The 18,361-nt window shown below is 36.6% G+C and overlaps 3 protein-coding genes across 4 annotated transcripts in view; 2 read left to right on the top strand and 1 right to left on the bottom strand.

Moving 5' to 3' along the window:
- The first annotated feature begins 1,176 nt into the window (after positions 1-1,176).
- On the top strand, positions 1,177-4,137 carry LOC111805506 (neutral ceramidase 2-like). The gene is made up of 5 exons (XM_023690609.1): positions 1,177-1,947; positions 2,028-2,153; positions 2,963-3,026; positions 3,103-3,272; positions 3,359-4,137. Exons 1-5 carry the CDS (start codon positions 1,678-1,680, stop codon positions 3,920-3,922), a joined length of 1,194 nt encoding a protein of 397 aa, XP_023546377.1. The 5' UTR covers positions 1,177-1,677; the 3' UTR covers positions 3,923-4,137.
- On the bottom strand, positions 2,147-16,039 carry LOC111805508 (alcohol dehydrogenase-like 7). 2 transcript variants are annotated; one of them, XM_023690612.1, is made up of 10 exons: positions 15,892-16,039; positions 15,678-15,814; positions 13,225-13,271; positions 11,917-12,245; positions 10,202-10,284; positions 10,052-10,127; positions 9,722-9,786; positions 7,594-7,689; positions 7,210-7,374; positions 2,147-2,235 (listed from the first exon to the last, which is right to left on the bottom strand). In XM_023690612.1, the coding sequence occupies exons 1-10, from the start codon at positions 15,941-15,943 to the stop codon at positions 2,215-2,217; spliced, it is 1,071 nt and encodes a 356-aa protein (XP_023546380.1). In that variant the 5' UTR covers positions 15,944-16,039; the 3' UTR covers positions 2,147-2,214. The 2 variants fall into 2 exon arrangements, with proteins under 2 accessions (XP_023546380.1, XP_023546379.1); XM_023690611.1 differs by lacking the exon at positions 2,147-2,235 and adding an exon at positions 6,481-6,854.
- Positions 16,040-18,149: 2,110 nt separating this feature from the next.
- The window catches only part of LOC111805544 (alcohol dehydrogenase-like 7), a 5,791-nt gene continuing 5,579 nt past the window's right edge, over positions 18,150-18,361 (top strand). The window contains exon 1 of the mRNA XM_023690653.1: positions 18,150-18,255. Within this exon, the coding sequence (XP_023546421.1) occupies positions 18,201-18,255 (55 nt within the window). The 5' untranslated portion in view covers positions 18,150-18,200. The remainder of the gene's footprint in view (positions 18,256-18,361) is intronic.

Here is an 18,361-nt window from a genome sequence, read left to right on the forward strand (position 1 = left end):
CTAAGTTTAGGGCATGACTCTGATACCATGTTAGACGAACACGACTCTCGACAATAGTATGATATTGTTCACTTTGAGCATATGCTCTCATGACTTTGCTTTGGGCTCCCCAAAAGGGGCCTCATATCAATAGAGATAGTATTCCTTGATTATAAACCCACGATCATTCCCTAAATTAGCCGATGTGGGACTTTCATTATCCAACACCTCCCCTTAATTGAGACTCGACTCTTTGTCTTAGTCATTTTTTACTATGCCTTCGAGGAGGCTCGACTACTTTTCCTTTGGAGTCATTTGTTCGATATTTGAGGATTTCCCAATCTATTGGCACGACTAAGTTTAGGGCATGACTCTGATACCATGTTAGACGAACACGACTCTCGACAATAGTATGATATTGTTCACTTTGAGCATATTCTCTCATGGCGTTGCTTTGGGGTTCCCAAAAGGCCTCTGCCAATGAAGAGAGTATTGTGAGTTGTCAAAAATTTCTATTGTAACTTTTAAAAAAATAACATTAAGCTTCATTTAAGAAATAATTATTAACTTTGAAAAATAATACTAATACTCTTAAACTTTTCGGGAAAAAAAAATAACTTTTTTACATAGTATTTGTAATGAAGGTTAAGGATATTAATACTAATTTTAAAAGATTATGGATATTTTTTAACTGTGGTATTAATATTTTTTGAAATTGAAGAGTATTAATAAAAAAAAAATTAAAGCTATTTCTTTTAACATTTTTGAAATAGAGTATTATTGAAACTTTTAAATGTTTATGAATATGTTTGAAACAAAATACAAAATTTACAGGTATATTTATTAATTTAACCTATTTAATAAGTTATGTTTGTTGGATGATGATGAAAGTCCCGGCTAATTTAGGGAATGATATGGGTTTATAATCAACGAATACTATATTCATTGGTATGAGCCTTTTGGAGAAGCCCAAAGCAAAATCACGAGAACTTATGCTCAAAGTGGATAATATCATCCCATTGTGAAGAGTCATGTTCGTCTAACTTGGTATCAGAGTCATCCCTAAACTTAGTCGTGCCAATAGATTGGTAAATCCTCAAATGTCGAACAAAGGACTCAAAAGAAAAGGAAAATGAGTCGAGACTCGTTTAACTATGCCTATGAGTTACGACCAAAATATATCAATTCTATGAACTCTTTTACTAATTGGGTTGAATCCAACGGACTGTTTTTCAAAAAATTATTCGATGAGGTCGCTATAATATCGTCATCTAAAGTAATAGTTGACCCATTCTAAAGGATTTTACAAATTTAAGTGTATTTGTTCCTAATAAGATTGTTTGAAACAATTAATTTCTTTCTTTTTGAAAATAGACATTGTGGAGTTGATGAAGAAAGCAGAGACGATAAAGGCGACCGGAGGGAAACGATGCAGCAAAACGAGTAGCCAATCATCAAAAGTGAGAAAGAACGACGGATCTCTGTTCGTCGGAGCATTTTGCCAATCCAACGTCGGCGATGTCACGCCCAATGTTCTTGGAGCCTTTTGCACCGATTCCGGCAAGCCCTGCGATTTCAATCGCTCCTCTTGCCATGGCAGTGATCTTCTATGCGTGGGTCGTGGGCCTGGGTAAGCTACGTACAATCATTTCTTTCTTTTGAATCAATGAAGGTTGTGCACGTCAAGTGTTTGTGAAAATGCCACACAGGTTTCCAGATGAAATTCTAAGCACGAAGATCATTGGGGAGAGGCAGTTCTTGAAAGCGGTTGATTTGTTCACAACAGCAACGGAGAGGCTAACTGGGGAGATTGATTTTCGCCATGTGTATCTGAATTTCACGGATATTGAAGTGGAATTGGGTGGGGATAATGTTGTCAAGACATGTCCAGCTGCTCTTGGCCCTGGTTTTGCTGCCGGAACTACGGATGGCCCTGGTGTGTTTGGCTTTCAACAGGGCGATACTCAGGTCAGTACTATGCGTAATGGGCTGAATCTTTGCCTTTTTTTTCTTTTGTCATCCTTGGAAATTTTTTGATTTTGTTGCAGATCAATAAGTTGTGGAAGAAGTTGCGAGATTCATTGAGGAAACCCAGTGAGTTTCAGGTTGGGTGTCAGAAGCCGAAGACGGTGTTGTTGGACACGGGCGAGATGTTCGAACCTTATGCTTGGGCGGTATGAAAGAAATAGTTTGGCTTAAATCAAACATATTTTTGCTTGCTTGGCTTCATTAAGTTTATAGCTCACCTATCCATTCCTTGCATCGCATCGTGCCAACATATCATTTATTAGTCCAAACAATATATCACACGTGTTAGGATGCACAACTCAAACACTTTATTTAGATGAACACAAAAAATAAGAGAGAGAACATGTAAGGAGGAATATTGACTTGAGGTTTATATTCATGACTAAATGTACAGAACAGTGAATAATGCAAAAAATACATACATCCTCAAAAGCTACTATATATAGTTCAGTTTACTATATATAGTCGTCTATAATACTGTAAGATCCCACCTCGGTTAGAGAGGAGAACGAAAAACATTCCTTATAAGGGTGTGGAAATCTCTCCCTAACTAACTCGTTTTAAAACCTTGAGGGGAAGTCTTTGAAAGAGAAGCTCAAAGAGGACAATATCTGCTAACGGTGAGTTTGAGCTATTACAAATAGTATAAAGCCAAACATTGGGAGGTGTGCCAGTGATGACGCTAAGCCCCCAAGGGGGTGGATTGTGAGATCTCACATCGGTTAGAGAGGGAAACGAAACATTTATTATAAAGGTGTGGAGACCTCTCCCTAATAGACGGGTTTTAAAACCTTGAGGAGAAGCCCATAAGAAAAAACCCAAAGAGGACAATATTTGCTAGCGGTGAGATTGGGTATATACTCCAAGCACTGCCTACTAGTGCAAAAATCCATGGATGTGGTGTGCAAAAATGCTTATTGTAATTGATTGCTAACTTTGACGGGTGAATCTGCAGCCAGCAATTCTTCCAATTCAAATTCTCAGGCTAGGAAAACTGATCATACTCTCAGTACCAGGAGGTACAAATAGAAAACAAAGACCCTATCAATTCAAGTTTTTCACTCAGTGTAACATTATTAACCCTTTGTTTTGCAGAGTTCACAACAATGGCGGGGCGTCGACTAAGGGAAGCAGTAAAGGAAACTCTGATTAGCAATGGAAATGGAGAGTTTGATGATGATACCCACGTTGTGATTGCAGGGCTTACAAATGCATACTCCCAATATGTCGCTACTTTAGAAGAGTATGAACAACAACGATATGAAGTAAGCACTTGGAAGGCTAGTTTTTGTCTTACAATTCTTCCTAAGGCTGGTTTTTGTTTCATTACATGTTCCCATGTTATCTTCAGGCTGCCTCAACTCTCTATGGACCACACACTCTATCAGCATATATTCAAGAGTTCAAGAAACTAGCAATAGCAATAGCCAAAGGTGAAAAGATTGCCAAGCCAATCGTCTCACCGCCAGACCTTTCCTCCGTCCAACTCCGATTCGTATCAGACCCTTTCATAGAATCTCCACCGAACGGTGTCAACTTTGGAGACATTCAACAAGACATCAAATTACCAAAAGTTGGTTGGTTCAAAAGAGGGAGCAAACAGAAACCAACTGCCAGATTTTGGAGTGCAAACCCGAGATTCGATCTCTTGACCGAAGGGACCTATGCTGTGGTTGAAAGGCTAGAGAAACGGCGGTGGACACCGGTTTATGATGACGATGATTTCTCCTTGGTTTTTAAATGGGCATTAGACAACAACACATTCACCAAGAGCTTAGCGACTATCGAATGGGACATCCCAATAGACGCCAATCCAGGTGTGTATCGGTTACGACACTTCGGTTCATCAAAGAGTGCAATAAACTCAACCAACATATATTTCACTGGGGCTTCTAGTGCATTTGCAGTGTTCTAAAGAAACATTAAGCTTTACCACAAATGGAGTTTGGAATAGTGTTAGTTTGGGGAGAAACAAGGCAGGAGATTGCTTCATTTGATCATCCAGATCACACTCCTAAGGCATTGGCCTTCACTTAGCAAATTGAAAGCTTTGTTGATGTCTTCAAAGCCAATTTCATGTGAGATAAATAAATTCAGTTACAGTATCTGTCAAGTTCACATATTCCAAAATGAATTGCACAGTGTAGAGGAACTCATGTATATCAAAAACCAACAAAAAGCCATGAATTTTGTCATATCTTATCATAATCTCCTTAGTAAAATACGTTTTAGAAATTAGATTAGAACATTTTGACGTGGTTTATGTACCAATTTAGAATAAAGGCTAAATTATACAAAATCTTTAAATTTCAGGTAATGTTTTACTTGTACCCATTTTTACTCTAATAATTTTGAAAATTAATCCAAACTCCAATGTCTCAAGTTGAATGACATCTTGATACCTAGAGTCTCGATTGGATGAGATTGTAGATAAAGTCGAAGGAATTGATGTGGTGAACGCTCAACTAGACTTGTTTTTTGTGTAAGAATTACAAATGAAGGTTGAGAACCTATAGAACAAAGCTACAAGACTTATTGGCTTTGAGGACAGCTCTATGAACTTTATTGTTCACATAGAGTAGTGCGTTCAAGAGTTATAGCTTCTAAAAAAAGTTCTCGAACAAGAGTTTCTCATTTCATGAGTTTCATGCCACTATGAAAAAATTTCAAAGAAGTATATTGGCCAGTTTAGAAATATAACTTTGAACAATATTTCTAAATCATGAACATAGCAATGAAGCAATCAAAGATAATCCTATTGACGATGCATCTTATTAATGATGCAAAGGTATGGTTGAGATATCGATATAGAGATATTCAATATAGTTAGGCCCACTATAGATATATGGGACAAGCTAAAACAAGAACCTTGGTCCCATTTTTCCTTGAGAATGTCATAACTCAGCCAGATGCAAAGTTTTAGAGCCAAAACCCATTAGAAAAATTGGAGACTACATGAAGCAGTTCATTGAGTTCATATTAGACATTTGCAATATGAGAGAAAAACTAAATTAAATGAACAATGTTCAAGACCTCAACACAACTTATGTTATTACTGAAAGGTAGTTTTATCTCAACAATGACCAACCCTAAGACCATAGAAGAAACCAAAGACTCTTCTAGCAGCTGCAAACAAGTTTGACAGATTAAGTTCCCTCAAAGTGAGGGAGAGAGAGACAGCATTAGCAGAGGAGGCAAAAGATCCCTACCAGAGAAATAGAGGTTCATGGAAAAAATCGAACCAAATGATAACAACTTAGGGACCCTGTCCAGCTTCTTGGATAAGGGAGTTCAACGAGTTCATAAATGCTTTCACAAAGTAGCACTTGAAGCACTATAAAGCCTCAATAGCCACTAACCCCAAGAATGAGGTAGGAATTATTGAGATAAGGACTTTGACAGAGGAAGTCAATGAGAGTTCTTAAATGATGGGGGCATGGGTTCACACCACAAATAAAGCAGGGGAGTGAAGGACCTATAAGAGAGTCTTCTTGTGCACGTAGAAGCTCATATCAATGCCCAAAAATACCATGATTGAATCTAGTGTAAATCACAATTTCACGATAAAAGCATGTACGTGTTACTTATCGTCAAATATTTTTTTATCAATAGTAGAGAGCTTAGTACTTCTGGGAACTAGATTTATAGTTCAAATACTATCAAACGTGTTATGCATAAAGAAACAAATCCAAGACAACATATGTTGCTCCTTATGGGGCTCTTGAGTTCCTTGTCTATCCATTGGCCGGATCAATGCCTCAACCACCCTCCACACTTTGATGAACCCAAAATTCCACATATGTCTAGTAGTGGTCTACTTGGAACATATATTAGTTAACCATAGTGAAAATTCGGTATATTTATAACTAGTTTTTCAAAATTTAAGGGAGACATAGGTATATGTGAAGAGAGAGGTGCCCATTTACTAAAACACATAGACTTTCCGCTTAATGTGGAAAATGTCAATCCAATCCAAGAGGGGAGAGTATCAATCTTTTCTACAAGATTCTAGTGTTTTTATGTGTCGAGATCGAAATAAAAATTTCAATGTCTTTTGAATCTCTCAAATCAAATCATAGTTCAAACTGAGAAGTTATAACAGAAAACAAAATTTATATTTCGTTCTTATGTCTTCGCCTCATTTACAATTCAGAGAATTTCTTCTGGTCAGAACGTGCTTCAACCAACGTTCACAAGTTCGGTCGCGGTTCTTTTTTAATCATTCACATGTCATGCCAACTTAGCCATCAAGTTGCTCAAGCGGGTTCCTTGCCTTTTGGTCCCTTCCTCTCCCAAACGAGGAAAGGCTTCACCTATACACTTCTTTTTCTAAAACGTAAATCTTCTCTTTTATTTGTTTTCCAAATTTGTCAATGACAATGTCCTTTAATTCTCTCCTTTCTTTCTCATCACCCACGAATTTTCTACCCCTCAAAGCTCTCTCTCTTTCTCTCTTTCTCATGAATCCTGCCATACGTTTGACTTTCTTTTCTTTCCATTAAAAAAAGAAGGCCAAACCTTCAGCCACATATCACTTAACCCAACACATGCACCCTCAGCCACACATTCTAGATTTTACAGTTGAGACTTGGATATGAAAAGATTTGTACTTACATATATCTCATTGGGGCTTCTAGTGCATTTGAAGTGTTCTAAAGAAACATTAAACTTTAATACAAATGGGGATTGTAAGAGTGGAAGTTGCTTGAGTAACAAGGCAGGAGGTTGCTTCATTTGGTCATCCAGATCACACACCTAAGGCATTGCCCTTCACTTAGCAAATTGAAAGCTTTGTTGATTTCTTCAAAGCCAACCTCGTGTGAGATAAATAAATCCAATTGTAGTTTCTGCCAGGTTTTACATATTCTAGAATACATAAAATTGCACCATGCAAAGAATTTTGCATAAAAAAAAAAGGTGGAAGATAGTTGAGGTACTACTACTTATATTTTGACCACATCTTTTTTTATTTCACATTTATTTTATGGGTTTCATTACAAAACTTGATCTCTATAATAATTAGTTCCCTTAATTTGGACTCGACTTTACTTGATTTCTATCATTTTAAAAGTTTAATTCGGTTCTTAATTTAATAAATGAGATTATAGCACTTGATAGTTAGATTAGGTAGCAATAAATGATAAATGTTGATGCAATATTATGAACACACAAGATAAAGAGGAAAAGGTGGGGCAAAGTTACCTTATCTAGGTACCATTGAATGAGTGTGGGAATGTCTGATTTGGGCTTCAGTCCACCATATATGCATCCTATCACCGTTTTCCCTTGAGAAATAACATCTATAGATTTGAGACCCAAAACTGAAACTGAGTCCTCCACACCAAATAAAATTGTTTTCCCCCGACCCTAAAGTCATTAACGGAAAAGAAATTAATGTTAACTATTAGTTAGAGAAGACAAATAAATGATTATTAAGCTAACATGACCAAGTGTGAATAAATCAATTTGGTTAAGTCATTATGTATCTATCTTAAATGTCAGAGGGTTAAATTTCTACTCTCACACTGTTAAAACTAAAAAAACACTGGAAACCAACTATAATGATCCATGTAAGGGAACGATTACCTTTCTGCAGCATGCAAATGCTTCCTTGATTAAGGAACTTAGTCCAACGCATTCAAAGCAATAGTCTGCACCGCCATCCGTCATCTCAATAATTACCTGCACATCAAATATAGGTTGAATTTGAAAGTTTTAACAACTGCAAGAACCTCCACATGTTAAACTCCTTTCTCTCTCTCTTTTGGAGCTTTGGAGGGTGATCTAATGTTAAGGAGATGATGCACAATACTCGAGATTCAACCACAGGAGAGATTGAGCCAATATAAGAGGGTTCATATCAGGTTATCAGAGTACTCTAACCTGACACATATGCTTTGGCCAACCGGGAAGGAAAACTACTCCATCATCTATGGGGTGCAAAGTGTCACAACCGTACAAAGAAGAGAGTAGGTTGTGATCCCCATGTGTACATCCGACCACATGAGGACTAAGTCAAAAGGTGACATGCGAGTGACGCCCATCTGACCACATAAAGGCCGAGACAGACAAGTGTCGTGATGCGATTAAGGAGGACGGTGCATCATCTAACACACCAAGAAGAGACTGCATTAAAGCTAAGTTGAGACATAAACAAGATTGGAGGCAACAATAGTGACGAGAGTGTCAAAGACGGGCTCAAAGAGGATCGAATAGAGCCCTAGACCATAACCTCAAAAATCAGATTTTTGACATAAGTTTCGATATGTGACTCTAGAGTTAAATCGTCTATATGAAAGATGAAATCTCGCCAAATCTGGTGTCAATCAGACACCTGATGGACACTCCACGAGGCCGTATGACCATTCACCAAACTCACGTCTACTTCAACCAAATAAAAAATGCCTCAAAATGTAATATAGGGGAAGGCATGGTGTCGACTCTATCACCCCTAGGTCCTGTGGCCTAAGTGAGCTATCTCATGGCACATACGTGTGTCATGATGTGGACAAACATTGCAAAACGAGCATCTTAGGTGTCTTCCTTTAGAGTGGATTTTTTTAGGACAGTGTCGGACAACACAGGTGTGCTGACATTGCATCCCTACCCTTGAATCGGAGGTCAGTATATGGGGCTGCTTCGGTACATATCCGTAAATGACTCGGCATGGACACAAGAGGGTTCCTGCCTCGATAGTACTTGAATGGATGGAAAGTTGACTCATGAGTCAATTCTCGATAAGCATTCTCAAGCAAGCAAAAGGCTAATGACGTCTTGAAACTTGGGATGACATCATGAAGCGTGGGCCGTGTTGCTCAGAATCATGATGACGAGATGAGACGCAACATGGCATGTAAAAGACTTTGGCCTAGAGTAGAGGCAATGTCGAGCCACCTGACTTGGCCCAAGATAGAGGCAAGTCCGCTAAAGTCACGAGCAAGTGAACATCACTCACAAGCAGTGTGGATGGCCGAACAAGTTTAGTTTTTGCATGAGTTGTGTTCGATTGATGAAGGAGAACCTCGCCTAAAGTCCGACAAAGTCGCAAAGCTGAGGGAAAAATAGTAATGGGGCTTGAGTTCCCCTTAAGATTTATCATGTGTGTCAAAATCATGACACCGCACGGTTGAAAATGTATGACCGTGATGCAAAGTACCTAAAAAACTATTATCACTAAGTTACTTTGTTGTCATTCCTAAAAAATTGGTAGGTTGTCTATTAAATGACTAGTATGAATGCACAATCCTGCTTTCTAGAACATAGTATTACTTTTAATATAGTTGAATACTTCTGAAAGTGGGTATAAGAAGGCAAACGACAGAACGACAGAAAACTAGACGTTGGTCAAGGCTAAGCCCAAATCCACTTCTTCGTCTCCGCTAAACAATGATTGAAGCTACATTATGATCATGATGATCATGAAGACAAAAGCCAAATCTAGACCAACAAGCCTAATCAAAATCGAAGTCCAAAATTTGGGGACAACCTTGGGTCAGACTAAAATCATGCATCAAAGCTCGTCATAGGGGATAGGATGAAAAAAATAAACAATGAATCCGGCATGGATAGAAGATTTGAGAGGTAATTGACATACTTTATGTTAGTTTTGTTATTTTCATATTAAAAAAACTAAGTTGGTTATATAAAGAGATATTTCATCTGTTTAATACATGTTTTCAAAACTCTCTAAGATCATAAATTTTGTAGTTCTTACCTGGCTCACAGATTTATCCCCAATGCTTCTAGAATTAACGAACTCTGTGACTCCACACTCTTTTGCTGCATTGAAGAAGAAAAAAATCAGCACCAAAAAAAACTGTGGAAACTCATCATAAACTCAATGCTTATAATAGACTGTAGCATATATAAATCCATTTTTCTTGTTACTAACCTTCTTTTTCAACCAAGGATAAATTTTTGGCCATACATTTTTGTCATTTGACGAATAATTAAGTGTAAATAGTTGAAATTTGACCCTTGACTTGTTAAAAAAATTTAAAGGTTAAATGAGAAAAAATAAAAGTTAAACATGTAAGATACTTGCCCATTGTTAATTTATCCGGGTTGATATCGATCCCAATAATCCTTGCTGCTCCACATATTCTTGCTCCTTGAGCAACCTGAATGCGAAACAATCCTTACTTGGCCATGAAGCTTTTCAAGAAGCCTTTGAAGTGAATAATGAAATTCTTACTGCTAAGCCTACGGTCCCCAGTCCAAAAATGGCAACAGTAGATCCCTTTTCCACATTTGCTGTTCTCCAAGCAGCACCCACCCCTGTAACCAAATGTGTAACAATCAATAACTTTTTGAGGTTTGAGTACCACACAATTAAATTGCATCGTTTCGTTTAAAAATGAATGAAGTACGTAAGTTCAATCCACAAAATGTTCAAAATCAAACAAAAAACACATATATGCAAACCCAATAATAGAAACATTTCAGCCGAATGAAATCATGTATGTAATAAGGTATTAGAACTCGATATCAAAACATTCAAACATTCAAATACAACTGGTATGTATCTAATATGCCCAATAAAAGGTCTTACTTTGGCTGCAGAATTGCCTCCATGTAATTGAAAATGTTTGAAAACAAATAAAAACTTAACTAAAAAATAATATTTACTGTATCACTAGTTTCATTCAGATTCAAGAGATCACTAAATGTAGGATCTTCCAAGTAATGAGAAGGAAGATGCATATTGTTGGTATACATAAAAACTATCAATTCAATTAAGTATTTCTCAACCATACTTGCATATCTTCATGATTCCTCTCATTTTGATATGATTTCATTGCATGGCATTGCCCTGCATCCCCGACGACATAGTTATGCTACCTATTTATCTTGAATTATTTTTTTAGAGTGAAGACTATTTCCACAAACTAAGATGGATTATTTCAGCATGCACTATCCTCATTCACATACATTCTATTAAAATTCTCCAAAAATCACCCAACATATGATTACTCTAAGACAAGTAAGCTAAACTTGGAAGTTATTATGATTGAATTAAAAAAAAAAAAGAAAAAAAAAAGAAAAAGAAAGAAATAAGAGCACATTATTGGTATAAATAGTAATTATTAATTCTTTTAAACATTTTTCAACCGTACTTGCATATCTTCAAGATTTCTCTCGTTTGAATGTTTTCCAATTCATTCATGTACCCTTCTTATATTTGGACATTACAAAATTTATCTCACTCGTACAATAGTAGGCAAAAAACAAAATTTCTCCTCATAACTTTAGAAGAGTGTAATGTAACTTTCATTTTAGTGGGAATCTTTTTTACTCGAAACTAAGTTCACTCGGTCACAACCTTAACTAAGTTTGAATTTAGCTCTAATATTTTTTAGTACAGTAAATGTGAGGGTGGAGGAACAAAGCTTCAACTTAAAGAATGAAATGATGCATTGTCCACTAAAGTTATATTCAAATTAACGAACTCTAAAGTTAAATAAGTGATATGAAAGTATACTTTTTATAAACATACTAAAAAATATATTCATGTGTCAACCAATAACGGCACAAACTTTAAAATATTCAAAATATAGAGCAATTCATAAGTGTTAAAAAACTTGGCCATGAAAATAGTTTGACATAGCTACAAAATCAAGAAAATAAAAATAAATAAATAAAAACCCATAACCCAAGCAAGAAAATGTAAAATAAATTAAAAAAATAAGTAAAAATCTAAAAAAATAAATAATAGTTTTATTCAGCCATAAAAATGTTTTCAACAAGGCAAAATATAAAATTACGTGCATGTTTGAATTAGCTTTCTAAGTACATAAAAATAGTATTTTTTAAGTGTAAAAATAATATTCTTAAACTGTAGAAAATCAATTCAGAGAGACCCTATAATTAAAGTTGATTCAATGAATAAAAATAATACGTTAGAACTACCTGTCGATACGCCACAGCCAAGGAGGCATGCCTTGTCGGGAGAGATGAGAATAGGATCAAGCTTAATGAGGTGAGTAACATCCACCACAGTGTACTCGCTGAAACTTGACACAAACATAAAATGATGCAAAACCTCTCCACTAAGATCAGTGAACCTACTCGTCCCACATCGAGGCATTCCTTGAGAGAGTTTGTAAGGATGTTCAGAGCAAATATTGCTCTTATTTGATGCACAATCTCTACACTCTCCACACTCAGCCAGGAACGTTGGGATCACAATATCTCCTTGCTTTACTTCACTCACTTGGTCTCCTACACTCTCAACCTCTCTGCAACACCAAATAGGTCAAACGATAAGCAAAATTGTAAATGGAGCCTGGATATTAACAACCATAAGGCTCTAGTAAGACTATCCAAAAAGCAGCTTAACCACTCTAGTATGTAAACAAGAATGGTTGAATTCCTCGTCGTAGATTGACCCTTATTGCCTTAGAGAGAAGAACTAAATGGTGGAACATTTTTTTGTCACTTCCATCAAATTTTTACAATGCTTTGATCTTGATGTTCCGCAAATGAGCCATACATCTGTATCTATGATTTCTTTTTTCTAAACAAGCAACAATCAAGAGAACACAATGTCAACAACTCGGTGAAACTTTTATTGCTTCGTCCACACTTCCAAATTATTAAGTTTCAGTATAATAATTTCTCGACATCAACTAGTAGTTCCTCAAAATTTTCTAATTTTTCATCAAAATAATTGCACGCAACCTCAAACATCCTTATTGTGTCATCAACATTGTCACTCGCTCAAAACTTCTTTTGCACACTAGTAGGCAATTTTCATTGTTTGTCTTAAATGGTAATGATTCACCATGAAAATCCACGTCTTATAGCTTTGATTGATAAAATAACAAATATGTATCTCTCACTACATTCACATTTTAAGAATTGACATTCACATGCTTCGAACATGGACAAAATGGCTCCCTCCTACGTTTCTTTAAGCTTTTCAAAACTTCCATACTAATCTCATTTTAGTCTTTAAACTTTCAAGGATTTTTTTTTTATAAAGCTACTTATAAGGTTATATCTACAATTTGTTTCTTGAGTTTTTATGATTTTTTTATTAAAAAATAATAATAAATATAATCATAATAAAATTTTAGAAACAAAAACTTCAAAATAAACCACAAAAATTGTTACATTATGCTTTGATAATTAGATTGGAAAATAGAAATACAAATGATAGTACATATGCTAGATATTAAAAAAACAAATCAGAGAAAATGGAGGCTTTGTGCTTACCCAACAGCTTCGTGGCCCAAAATTCTTGGAACAATCCCCGGAGGATCCTAGCATTTGAATATTCGTAGGTCAACCATAGTTAACCAATTGAACTTTGTTCTTTTCTAAAAAAATAAAATTAAAAATCTCGTTCTTAAATGAAAAAAAAGGGAATAAATTAACGATCAATTAAATTTCTGATTTTTGTTATTCTTCGAAAATCATGATAGTGATTTGGAACATAATTAATTCAAGCTTTTTTGTGTTGTGTGACGGTGAGATTAGAACATAAATGTAACACCAAGTAAATGAGGGATACATGAATGAACCAAAACCATATCTGAATGAGAGCGATATTGAGGATAGAATGACTAAGAAAAGTTTAAAAAAAAATCGAAAACCACTACCTAAACCAACAACGTGCACTTTCTTTTTTGGTGGCTTAATCATAGGAACTCCATGGTTAAGCGTGCTTTATTTGGAACAGTTTTGTGTTAGGTGACCTTCTAGGAATTTTCCTAGGATGCATGTGAGTGGGGACAAAGCATCCTAAAAGGACTCACGTTGGTTTATGGGAATAATTTTCACTTTTAAAAAGCGAGCAGTAGGTAACGCGACCATGTCGCAGGGGATGCAAGGGAATGTTGGGGCCATCAGGTGTCGAATTCGAATTTCAAATCGAGCATGGGTATTTACAAATGGTATCAGAGTGATACCTCTCTCATCAAGATGTGGATCAGGGACCAACCAAGGCAGAAGCCGGTGGGCATGTGACACTCAAGTAAAGGAAGGGTACATGAATAAACCGAGACTACATCCAAATGAGAGCGATCTTGAGGATAGGATGACTAAGAAAAGCTTAAAATAATTGAAAGTCACTACCTATACCAACAACATGCACTTTACGTTTTAGTGGCTCAATCATAACCAAAGTTAAGCGTGCTTTACTTGGAGCATATGTTGGGTGACCTCATAGGAATTTTCTTGGGATGCATGTGAGTAAGGATAAAGCATGCTGGAAGACTCGTGTTGGTCTGTGGGGATAGTCTTCACTCTTAAAAAGCGAGCAGTAGGTAATGTGACCATGTCGCAAGGGATGCAGGGGAAGGTTGGTGTCATCAAGTGTCAAATCTGCATTCTGAATCCTGGGCATGGATCGTAACAATAAATGAGAAAGATCATACAACTAAACCCAAAAAAAGAAGTCCTCTCTACTAAGAAATTCGAGTCTTAGATATCAATGAGCCAAAAATCAAAGCCATCATGTACCCTTTTATGGCAAGGTGTGAGTGGGGCTTTGTCATAATTCACAATGGTAATAATTCGTTGGGGCCTCTAATAAGCTTGTTGAGGCTGATTTTCCTTTCTTGGATTGGGTTGGGATCGCCATGACACATAGCCCATGTTTCCACAGCCATGGAACAATCTTACGGAGACTCCGGTGGGAGTTGATCTTCATCGTTAGTCTCCTCAACAAATAGGGTTTCGCCCTCCTCGATAATTGGGTATTCATTTATGGCCAAAGGTAAATATTATGTCGTACATTCGATCTCAATACAAATAGGAAAATGTTGTTTATCAAAGCTCCTTTCATCTGCAAAGAAAATTGGGGGGATGGTGGATTGTGGTGAAGACCAATAAAGGGAGAGATGGGTTGAGGTAGAGTCAGAGTAGGGGCTGGATAGTTAATCCTTTAACGTAGTGTGTTAGGTGGAAAGGAAATGGGTAAAAAGGGTGGAAGATTTGGGAAAAGGCTGGTGTGTTATGGGAGTTCAACATCACATTTTAATGTTCAAGAGGCTCAAAATATGATTCAAATCACATTTTAATTCTACAATAATCTTTAATTCAAACTTCAATCACACTTCACGAGTTCAAAATCAAACTTTAATCACCCAATAGACTCAAAACCACAATTCACACTTTAATCACATAATAAGTTTCAAACCAAATTTTAATCACACAAATAAGATCCAAATCAAAACTTTAATCACACACGATAGACTTAAAATGAAACTTTAATCAAACAAATAGGCTCAAAATCACACTTTGGTCACACATTAAGCTTAAACACAAATTTAAATCAGACAAAAAAACTCCAAATTAAACGTTAAACGCATAGAATAGGCTCAAAATATAATTTTAAACGCTCAATTGACTCCATATACCAAATTTAATCACAAAAACAAGCTCAGAATTACACTTTAATCACACAAAAAGCCTCAAATCAAACATTAACGACATACATGGCCTCCAAATCACGCTTCAAACACATATGTAGGCTCCAAATCACATTTTTAACACATAATAGACTCGAAATCACAATACAATCACAGAAGTAGGCTCAAAATCAGACTTGAATCCCACAATAAGTCCCAAATCAAACATTAATCAGATAAATAGCCTTCAAATCACACTTAAATAACACAAATGAGCTTAAAAAAAAAAACCACAAAACATTGGGAGAAAGGAACCTTCATCTTCCAGTATTTGACATCGGTGTGACAGAGAGAAGTGCAAATGATCCGTATCCGAACCTCATAGGCCATCGGCGGAGCTACCAATATCTCCTCCATCACCAGCGCCTCCCCAGCCTTCTGGCACACCGCCGCTAACAAAAATTAAGTTTCAAAAACACAACATAAATTACGAAACAAAGAGAAGATGATGTAGTAAGGAACTTCATACCTCTGCACCGGATCGGCTTACCGCCGTTCGCCATTGACGATTTATGTTCCATAAGTGAGAGGATAAGAACAATTGCAGTCCGGTACGGCTTTCCTCCTCACCCGAACCCCTCCCTTCAAGAATTACCGGTGAAATTAAAGTGGTATTGACTTTTGTAATCACTTGGTTATACACAACAAAAATTTTATTTATATATCGTTGAAGTATAAAGTTTCTCCGTAATCTTTCAATATTGAAAAACTTACCTTAAAAAGTGATCAAAAACTTACATCTAAGATCCGATATCTTATCAAATTCGGACACCGAGCAATGTGCCAGCGAGGACGTTGGAGTCCAAGAGGGATCTATTCATATCTAAGATTGAACATTGGTATCAGAGCCAGACACCGAGCGGTGTATCAGTGAGGACGTTGGACTCCAAGAGGGATCTATCCATATGTAAGATTCGACATTCGTATCAAAGCCCGACACCGAGCGGTTTGTCAGCGAGGACATTGGACTCCAAGAGGGATCTATCCATATATAAGATTCGACATTGGTATCAGAGCCAGACACCGAGCGATTTGTCAGCGAGGACATTGGACTCCAAGAGGGATCTACCCATATATAAGATTCGACATTGGTATCAGAGCCAGACACCGAGCGGTTTGTCAGTGAGGACGTTGGACTCCAAGAGGGATTTATCCATATCTAAGATTTGACATTGGTATCTGAGCCAGACACCGAGCAGTATGTTAGCGAGGACGTTGGACCCCAAGAGGGATCTATTCATATCTAAGATTCGACATTGGTACCAGAGCGAAACACTAAGCGGTGTGTCAGCAAGGACGTTGGACTCCAAGAGGGATCTATCCATATCTAAGATTCGACATTGGTATCAGAGCCAAACATCGAGCGGTGTGTCAGCGAGGACGTTGGACTCCAAGATGGATCTATCCACATCTAAGATTCGACATCAGTATCAGAGCCAAATACCGAGCGGTGTGCCAGTGAAGATGTTGGACTCCAAGAGGGATCTATCCATATATAAGATTCGACATCGGTATCAGAGCCAGACATCGAGCGGCGTGTCGGCGAAGACGTTGTACTCCAAGAGGGATCTATCCATATCTAAGATTCGACGTCGGTATCAGAGCCAGACATCGAGTGGTGTGTTGGCGAAAACGTTGTACTCCAAGAGGGATCTACCCATATATAAGATTCGACATCGGTATCAGAGCCAGACATCGAGCAGTGCCAGTGTGTCGGCAAAGACGTTGTACTCCAAGAGAGATCTATCCACATCTAAGATTCGACATTGGTATCAGAGCCATACATCGAGCGGTGTGTCAGCGAGAACGTTGGACTCCAAAAGGGATCTATCCACATCTAAGATTCGACATCGATATCAGAGCCAGACACCGAACAGTGTGCCAGCGAAGACGTTGGACTCCAAGAGGGATCTATCCATATATAAGATTCGACATCAGTATCAGAGCCAGACACTGAGCAGTGTACCAGCAAGGACGTTGGATCCCAAGAGGTTAAATTGTTTGATCCAACATTGATTGGAAGGGGAACTAAGCATTTCCTAACAAATACATTTTAAAAACTTTGAGAGAGAAAACCCGAAAGAGAAAACCCAAAGAGAACAATATGTGCTAGCTATGAGGTTAGGCCGTTACGCCATATCATTCCATTTTTTTTTTATTTTAATCTTATCTTTAAAATTTATTCTCATATGTATTTAAATTTCGTTAATCCTATCTCCATATTTATTCTCGTATATGCTTAAAATTTATTTGCTAAAACAATATATAATTAGTTAAATTGTTCTATCCATAATTAACTTCATTTTTTACAATAAAAATATAGTTACATTAACTCATGCTCCATTAAAGATAAGTCGAGCTCGAGCTTCGGTTATCCTTTGATAGGTTACAAACGTTAGATTGACTTATTAGAATATTAATTCTCGAATTGATAGACAGAGAATATATATATATTTTAAAATAGGAAAATAATAATTTTTTTTAAAAAAATAGGAAAAGTAATTGAATGTAATATTTTATTAATGGAAGATTTAAAAATTTTGAGGGGAGGAAAACCAGAATGAATCCTAAATTTGTAATAAATTCCAACAATTTAAATCTATTTTTATTAGTTATTCCTAAAAAATAGGATTTAGTTTCATTATTTTGTAAAAGAGAGGGTTTGAAATTGGTATAAATTATGTATTTTGAAATCGCCATTTTTCATTGAGCTCCTAAACATCTGTCTGGAAGGACGACACACAGCAGTTGCCGGAAAACTTCTCCCCCAGCTCCGCCATGGAAGATACGGCGCCGCCACCCACCACCGGACTTCAACCTATCCGTTGTAAAGGTATTTCTTCACATATTTTCTTCGATTATATATATATATATATATATATATATATATATATATATATATATATATATATATATATATATATATATATATATATATA

Source organism: Cucurbita pepo, chromosome LG11, assembly GCF_002806865.2.
Source record: "Cucurbita pepo subsp. pepo cultivar mu-cu-16 chromosome LG11, ASM280686v2, whole genome shotgun sequence".
In the NCBI taxonomy this organism is placed as follows: Eukaryota; Viridiplantae; Streptophyta; class Magnoliopsida; order Cucurbitales; family Cucurbitaceae; genus Cucurbita; species Cucurbita pepo.